This window comes from Notamacropus eugenii, chromosome 3 (genome assembly GCF_028372415.1).
Source record: "Notamacropus eugenii isolate mMacEug1 chromosome 3, mMacEug1.pri_v2, whole genome shotgun sequence".
Taxonomy (NCBI): domain Eukaryota; kingdom Metazoa; phylum Chordata; class Mammalia; order Diprotodontia; family Macropodidae; genus Notamacropus; species Notamacropus eugenii.
This window is the reverse complement of record NC_092874.1, coordinates 230,257,988-230,267,150: the sequence shown is the minus strand read 5'-3', so window position 1 is coordinate 230,267,150 and position 9,163 is coordinate 230,257,988. Positions and strand designations below refer to the sequence as shown.

General features: G+C 39.5%; 1 protein-coding gene across 1 annotated transcript; it reads left to right on the top strand.

Moving 5' to 3' along the window:
- Positions 1 to 4,367: 4,367 nt before the first annotated feature.
- On the top strand, positions 4,368 to 5,306 carry LOC140531454 (olfactory receptor 6C2-like). The gene has a single exon (XM_072650395.1). It carries the CDS (start codon positions 4,368 to 4,370, stop codon positions 5,304 to 5,306), a length of 939 nt encoding a protein of 312 aa, XP_072506496.1.
- The last annotated feature ends 3,857 nt before the right edge of the window (positions 5,307 to 9,163 follow it).

Sequence of the window (9,163 nt, the reverse complement as noted above, 5' to 3'; positions counted from 1 at the left end):
TTGAGCATGCACGGTAGTTTTCTCACCTTCACCTCACTGTACTAGGTCACACACACACACACACACACACACACACACACACACACACACACACACACACACACCTTTTATCAATGGGAAGTGTGGAAATAAAACCTACTCCCTGTTTTCTGCACATACTCATTTTTTTTTAACTGATGGAGGTGGAGGATTAAAAAATTTTGGAGGCCAGCATCTTAACCAATGTGAGGAGGAGCAATGAGATGTCCCTCTTCCTCCATCACCTGACTCATTGCCATGTACCAAGCCCCTCTCTGGTGCTATTCCTACTTTTCCATTCCTTGTGGTACTGGCCCTACAGCTGCCTACATTATGTCTTTTGCCAAAAGAGATTACAATAGAGATTCATTAGTAACTTTTGAAATTAGGTTCCCCAAGGGTCCTTTCATTACAAACTCAGTTGGTCCCTATGCACCTATATCGCACTGGGCAGATGAAAGAAATATCCTCAGCTGTTAGTGCACAGTTTGGAGGGAAAGCTGTATCTCTGCCCAGACAGGTCAGATCATGAGATCCATAAAAATTCAAGATGTGAGAGGCCATTTTCTTTCTAAAGTTTCAGTCATTCTTTAAGCAATATACAGCTTATCAAAATATTTCCTGAATTATCTGATGCTGCCTCATTTTAAAGTTGGTAATGAGAGAAAGGATTGGTATATTTCAGAAGATGAGAACCTAGGAAGAACTCCATTGCGCCTGTTATCGTGATTTTATGGGTTTGTGAGATAAAGTGGCCAGAAGTAGATATGTCTTGTTTCATCAATTTGTAGCTGATCAGCTTTGAGGAATTCCAGGGACAAAATTGGATGAAAAGTGCTCACTGAGACCTGAAGTATGGACAAGAATGTAAGTAAAATAGTGGATGGTAATATCACTTCTTCCCATCCCTTTTTTAAAGTTGTTAGAATAGATGTGACAGGTTCCCTATAGAGGAACACAGAAATGAGATGTCAATACGAAAAAAGAATGAAAGTAAGAAAGGAACGAATAAAGGAAGGTAGGAAGGAAGGAAAGAAAGAAGGAAGGACACAAAGAACAATGGAGTGAAAGAAGTAACGGAGGGAGGGGGAAGAAAGGAAGAAGAAACAATAAAAGAAACCTATCATATATAATATATGTTTCAGATAGAAAATGAATAGTCATTTCTGAGATGGTAATTTTATTGTATATGATGTGAACTTTGACCTGTACACTGTGTGGAGAGTACTTTCATAGGACCAGCTTCATTACTGCATGTCTTTACAATTTGAGGGGTGTATGAGAGCTTCCCACCAAAAGCTATTTCCCCACTCTCATGCTGCACACATTCTAAAATTTCACATTGTTATTATTCCCTTTGAATGAGCAAGCATCTTCACTGAAAAAATAAGCATCCCTAAGAGGATTAAAATATAAAGTAGTTTGTTAATTGCACAAAAGAATGAACTAGCTAAAAGATACATTTTAGCCAGTATCTAGTTAGAAACAAGGCTCAAAAAGAAGGGAGGGAGGAAGGGAAAGTAACTTTGAAAGTGGAGGAAATTGGGTAGGGTCCAGAGTGGGCAGGCTGAGGTCACTAGGCTCCAGGAAATAGGGTTTGCAGAAGAAAGGGATAGGCAGGACCAGAGATAAACCTCTTGGAGGCTAGAGTTTTGCAAAGGTGGCCTCTATGTAATCTTCCTTTGAAGCAGTACTGTTGGGGGAATAATTCATCTTTGATCTCATCATGGCTCTAGTCTACCAAAGTCAGATCACCTTGCTTGTGAGGGTGCCTTGAACTTTGGATCCTGTATGTGACATGAACACTTACCCTCAGGTGATCCCAATATCTTAGCTTCAAGAGTCAAGGTCCATTTCACCAAGTTCAGGGGAAATATCTCTCATGGTTCTTGGGGGGGTAATATATTACCATAGTCATGGAAAACCTATCCCTATAACTAATTGAGATCTCATGAGGAAACCTATTCCAATGCAGAATGGAAGAAAATTACCCGAGCAGTAGCTGGAAAGTCTTTGTTTAGCTACTGAATGTCATAAATTAGTGATTATTGAAAAACAATTGTGGGGTACTCTAGAGCACTGGCCCAGGAGTCAAAAGCACCTGAGTTGAAGTCCAGCCTCAGACACATACTCACTATATGACCTTGGGCAAGTCACTTTACCCTGTTTTTCTCACATATGAAAAAGAAATAAAGAAAAGAAAACAATTGTGACCAGGTTGTATACCAAATGGGGTGACAAGTTGTGTCCTCTGTCCTTAGAATCCATATCCATACAGACTGAACATAAGCAACATCATGAAAAAAGACAAAATCATCGCTGAAAGGTGATGCCTATGTCTGTGACCAAGTGTTCTTTCCTCCCTCATACTTCATTGATCTAATTCCCAAAACATTTGATGATTTAACCATCCATAGGAAGCCTTTCCCCTCCATTCACACCAGCAGCATTTGTAAGACAGACCTCTGCTCCACCATCACTCCTTCCAAAGACAAATTTGCATCAGATACTATAATGGTTCTGCTTCCCATTATAGAACTAGATAATAGATTTGCTGTGACTATGCTTGCTAGTCTGGGACTGTAAGGTCATGTCTTGGTGAAATATTTTTTGAGAAAATATGTGTTCAGATAGAGTAGAAAGATACAAGGAGAACAGGTCTCCTAGGGATTAGACAAGACAGCAATGGGAGTGGATGAAAGACTGTACATGGTAGACTCAGTCATGTGCAGGTGGCATAAGGTAACTATTTATAGTGGACTTCTGTTACTTTAGTTACATGTACCTAAAGGATATTGGACTGTGGAGAGAATAGTTGCTGGGGCTGGCAGGAACTGATGCTTTCAACTAAGATTTAAACCTCAATATTTACTGTTGCTTTAAGTCCTAGCCCTGATTTCCTGTTGCATCACCACCCCACCCCAACAATCTCAGCATTGCCTGGGTTATAATAGATAAACCCTGAACAGATGATATGTCTGTGATGCGCTTTTCTGAGCTAACCCTGAACAGATGATATGTCTGTGATGCGCTTTTCTGAGCTATGTCACCTTATGAAGAGATATAGTCTCTTCAAGGAGAAGGCACAACAACTTAGAGGATGTGTCTGATTGAATAGCAGCCTGATTTCATGACAGAGAAAAGAGCCCAGAGGTGGTGGGAAGTTAAGGAGAAAAAATTGGGCATTTAGAGGAGATGAATGGAGGCACAGAATTACTCGTGGAACAAGTTAGCCAAGTTCAAAGTGAGGAAATATATAAAACACCAAAAAGCATTTTCCTGTTTCAGTAATAGTTCACATGCTAAGAATTGAATATTAACAATAACAATTAAAATGCTAAAAAAATTAAATAAAAGATTTTCAAATTAATAGAACTCATTAAGACTGAGATTTGATCTCACAGAGTACATTTAGTGCCAAAGGTAAAAAATATTAAACTACCTAATTTATAAGGAATCTGGAAAAATAATTACACTAAGATTTGATTGCTCCAAGTAAAGGTTGGTTGAAAAAAATCCATAAAACAACTTGAAATTTTCTGCCAAAAGTGAAGAAAATATTCATAGTCTGTGAAGCAGTGACCTCACCATTGTACATATATCCAAAGGAGGTCAAAAACAGAAAGAGTCACCATATAGATTTGAAGATATAATGGTAATTTCTGTGGTACCAACAAAGCGGATACGCAGTGAGTGTCTGATTGAATGGCTGAAAACACTGTGGCATGTGAACAGAAGCATATTTGGCATACACTGTCATAGATGGTCACTGCATCAGTGTTGCTAAACTATTTTTCTAGTTCACAAAGGGATTCAGTGCAGGAGGTATATCTGGAAATATGTACTGTGGGAAAAAAAGGAATCAACAAAACCTTTTAGGTAATGCAAAGTAAAGTTGAGGAAGATTTGGGGTGGAAGAAAGGAACTGGCATGGCGGGGGCGGGGAAGATAGACAAGGGAAAAAAGTTTTTACAAAAATGATATACACAGTAGCTGTTACACAAGTCAAAACCATGCCAAATAACAGAATCGTGTGGGTATGATGATTTTTTTTAACCAGTGAATGAAAAAATGGACCAAGAGTGAGTGAGTTCTGAGCATTTATATCCAAATTGAATAGCCAAGTTATTAAATTATGAATTATGGCTCTTCTCAGTTGCAATCTCTCTCTCTATCTCTCACTCTGTCTATCTCTCACTCTCTCTGTGTCTCTCACTTTCTTTCTGGCTCTCTGTCTCTATTTCTCTGTATCTACCCTTCTCTGTCTCTCTGTCTTTCTGTCTCACTCTCTGACTTTCTCTATGTTCTTCCGTTTTACATACAGATCCATCAAAAGACAGAGGTCAGAAATGAGAAACCATACAGGGATAACATTTTTCATTTTTGGAGGATTGACAGATGACCCACAGCTGCAAGTTCTGCTTTTTATCTTTCTGTTTCTGACCTACATGCTGAGTGTAACTGCAAACCTGACTATCATCACCCTCACCTGGGTGGATCCCCACCTTAAAACACCCATGTATATTTTCCTTAGAAACTATTCCTTCTTAGAAGTGTCATTCACAACTGCCTGTATTCCCAGATTCCTATACCACATGTCAACTGGGAACTATACTGTGACCTATAATGCCTGTTTCACTCAATTATTTTTTGGTATCCTCTTTGCGGCCTCAGAATTTTTTCTCTTAGCTGCCATGTCTTATGACCGCTATGTAGCCATCTGCAAACCCCTGTACTATGCAGCCATCATAAACAACAGAGTCTGTAATCAGCTTCTCCTTGGCTGTTGGTTATCTGGCTTGATAATCGTCCTTCCAATACTTGGTGGAGGTCTTAAGTTAGAATTCTGTGACTCCAAAATTATTGACCATTTTGTCTGTGACATAACACCATTGCTGGAGATCACGTGCTCTGACATACAGGTACAAGAAAGAATAGTTTTAGTATGTGCTATGTTAGCACTCATCATCACCTTAATGCTAGTGGTTCTATCTTATGCCTATATTGTCAGGACTAGTCTGAGATTCCCCTCAGCTGAACAAAGGCAAAAAGCCTTTTCCACTTGTTCCTCCCACATGATTGTCGTCTTCATGACTTATGGCACCTGCATCTTCATTTACATTAAGCTTTCTGCAAAAGAAGTGGGGACTTTGAATAAGGTAGTGTTGTTGCTGACAACTTCAGTGGCACCAGTAATGAACCCCTTTATTTACACCCTGAGGAACAAACAAGTGATACAGGCTTTTAGAGACACATTCAAAAGGATTGTATTGGTTTCAAAATTATAAGAGGCAACAGACATTCAAGTGAAATTAGTAAAAGAAAACCTGAGTTGTTTTGAATTCTTTGTTCTGGGTCCCGTAATCCAATTTTATTCTCTTACTAAGGTCACCTTAACCACAGACCCAAATTTTCTAATTCCTTTTCTCTCTTATTCAGAAATCCTCACTAATTGAGGCTTTCTCCTCCACACTCCATGGATCTTTCAAAGGTTTTCACTTTCTTTCAGCTACCTCACTTACCACCAAGGAAGATTTGGATTTAGAACCAACTGTGTATGAGACACTTATTATCAAAGAATTTTGCAGCACCTATTTAATAATACAGGCATCATTAAAAATCTGTAACATAAGATATAGATATGAAAATAGAAAGACAATCTCTAGCCCCTTTGAAGTTTAAATCTGATTAGAAAGACAACACACACAAAAGAAAGCTGTAAATTAGGAGGGAGAGGAAAGGAATCTTGAATGAGGGAATAGTGGAGAAGCCAATCAGACAAGTCCCAAAATACTGCAGTCAGATGAGAAATGAGACAACGTTTGAACTCAGCTCTCTCCTTAACTGGAGGGTTGTGATTCATGGCCCTACCATCCAGTCAATCAGAGTCAGAGTATACGGATGAGGTGGACTAAAATGGTTGATGAGAAACTTGAAGATGATGAAGTCTTCCCAATAATGAGCTTCCTAGAGCAGGGTAGAGATGTTACTCAGAGAATACTCAAATTAGTTCAGTCAAGTGAGAAATCAATTTTTCCTGTCCATTCATTTTATAAAACCTGAAAGCCCAAATACTGAGATCTCCTGCCTGAACACTGAGATTGGCCCTGTGTAAATTGTCATAAGGGGCTTTTACCTTGAATTCTTGCAAAGTAAAAACCAGAGTTCCAAAATGAAACAAATCTTCGAGGTCTAAAGCTTGTCATCAATTTTAAATTGTTTATTTTATTAAATATTAAAATTTTTCTCATCTGTTTACCTTCTCTTATTTCTATTTGAAATTAGCTTGTATAAAATGTTTATGTGATATTTGTCATATCTATGATTATTGTAGATCTGGCATTTGATGGGAAGGAATTGTAACTTTGAACGTGGACTAATTCTGTATTAAAGGATGACAACCAGGAACTTAGCTTGAACCTAGTCCCCTAAACTAATGATTTTAGCAGACTGAGTAGATATAATTCAGGGCATGTCATAATTTTTCTAAGTAGAGCAGAGTACTCAGCATCTGTTGCCAATTGCCCTGCTCCCTTCTGGGAAGGAATCAAATTTGCATTGGGGAAGGGATGACTGTAGAAGACTCTAAAACTGTCTATTTATGCCTCCCTCTGAACCATATCCAGACAGCTCTATGTGAACGTTTAACCTACATAGGCAACAGACAACTCCCTGGCCTTGGTCCCTTTTCTTTTACACCTTCCCTTTCCCTACATCTTGCACTTGTCCTGTGACCATTCTTTCCTTCTTCACAGTCTTAACCCTTTAATTAATTAGGTCAACTAAAGGTCCTTTTGTACTCTTGCCTTATTATCCTACCCCTGATCTTTCCCTGTGAAAATCCTGCCTCGTCTATCTCTACAATCTTCTTTTTCTATTCATGCTCATGTGGTGCATCATGTTATTTCAAGTTACACAACTGTGCCAATGAAGGTCACTACCAATTTAGGTTATCTTATCAAAAGAAGGATTTTCCTTTTCTACTCTCTTCAGCCTGCTTACTCCATTCTCACCCCTCATTCTCAGCAAAGCAACTTTTCACTTTATCAGAAAAAGAAAGGACTTTTGGAGCTTTCTTTTCTCCTCTATTTTAAACTATAAAAACATGTGTCATGATGTCATTTTCAAACTGAACACCCCTTCATCAAAAACTCTCTTCTAAATATGTGCTTATTGATCTTTAGTTTCTAAGTTGTCAGATTCTTTGTGACCACATGAATTTTGTCTTTTGTCTTTTTTTGGTAAAGATACTGGAATGATCTGACATTTGCTTTTCCACTATGTCCCTAATATTGAGAATGAGGAACTGAAACAAATAAGAGTTAAAAGACATCCAGGGTCACGCAGCTGGTAGGTATTTGAGATCACATTTGAACTCAGATCTTCCTGACTACACCCAGTCAGCTATTCTCTCTGCCATCTAGCTGTCCCCACAAATTGTACTCCTTTCTCCTTATAATGCCTTTCCCCTTATAAAGTCTTTGAGGGCAATGACTGCCTCATTTTTAGCATTTTATTCCATAGATTTACCATAGTTCTGAGCACATAGTAATCATTTAATAAATGTTCTTTTCCGGGGGAGGAGCCAAGATAGTGGAGTAGAAAGATACACATATGCTAGTTCCTAATCCACAGCCCATAAAATACCTGTAAAGAAGAACTCCCAAGAAATTCTGGAGCAGCAGAAGCCACAGAACAACAGAGTGGAGGAGATTTCTGTTCTAGAGAGACCTGAAAAACCAACGCAAAACGTCCATCTCGCACCGACCTGGAGCAGAGCACAGCCCTGCCTTGGCCACATGGCACCAAGGGGAGCAGATCCAAGCAGGCTTCAGGGATGGAATCTCCAGCAGCAGCGCAGGTCCCTCCACCCACAGGTGCCAAAGGTCAGTGAGAGGGTCTTTTCAGCTTGCCAAAAGGGAAGCCAGGTGTCTCCATAATTCAGGCCCCCTTGGGAGGCAGCAGCGGAGGCAGCAGCAGACAGGGGCTCCCAAAGCAGGCAGGAGCTCGGATCCATTGTTGAAGGTCTCCACATAACCCCCCTGAGGGAACTGAGCCCCATGTGGCGGCCCTGCCCCGACCTGAGCACCTGAACATAATCTCACTCTGAATAGCAGCCCTGCCCTAGCCGAAAGCCCTGAGGCTGGGAAGCAGCATTTGAATCTCAGCCCCCAAGCACTGGGAACTGGAAGAGAGGTGGGTGTGGAAAGGAAACTCAGAAGTCAAGTAACTGGCTGGGAAAATGTCCAGAAAAGGGAAAAAAAAAATAAGACGAAAGAAGGTTACTTTCTTGGGGAACAAGTGTCTTCCCCCATCCCTTTGGATGAGGAAGAACAAGGCATACTGTCAGAGGAAGTCAAGGGCCCTCCCTCCAAAGGGGACTTAAACTTGGCTCAGGCAATCGAAAAAACAAGTTAGCAGCTTACTAAAGGAGAACAAAAAAACGCTGAGGAAAATAGCAGCTTTAAAAAGAGGCTAACCCAATTTGAAAAAGAGATCCAAAAAGCCAATGAGGAGAAGGAGATTTTAAAAAATAGGAATTAGCCAAATGGAGAAGAAGGTTCTAAAGCTTACTGAACAAAATAATTTGTTGAAAAAGAGAATTGAGACCAGGGAAAAGAATGACTATGAGTTAAACCAAGAAATTAGTAAACAAAACCAAAAATTTTAAAAAAAATAGAAGATGAAGTGAAAGAACTCACTGGAAAAACAACTGACCTGGAAAATAGATCCAGGAAAAATAATTTAAAAATTATTGGACTGCCTGAAAGCTATGATCAAAACAGGGCCTAGACATTATCTTCCATGAAATTATCAAAGAAAACTGCCTTGATGTTCTAGAATCAGAGGGCAAAATGGATATGAAAAAATTCATTGCTTACCCATGAAAGAAACCCTAACAGAGAAACTCCTAGGAATATTGTGCCCAAACTTCAGAGTTCCCAGATCAAGGAGAAAATACTGCAAGCAGCTAGAAAGAAACAGTTTGAGTACTGTGGAAATACAATCAGGATAACACAGGATCTGGCAGCTTCAATATTAAATGATCAAAGGGCTTGGAGTAGGATATTTCAGAAGTCAAAGGAACTGGGATTGAAGCCAAGAATCACCTACGCACAAAATCTGAGTATAATACTTCAAGGGA

What these genes read in the sequence shown, in the direction of transcription:
- LOC140531454 (XM_072650395.1), top strand. Translation starts at nt 4,368, where the DNA reads ATGAGAAACCATACAGGGATAACATTTTTCATTTTTGGAGGATTGACA.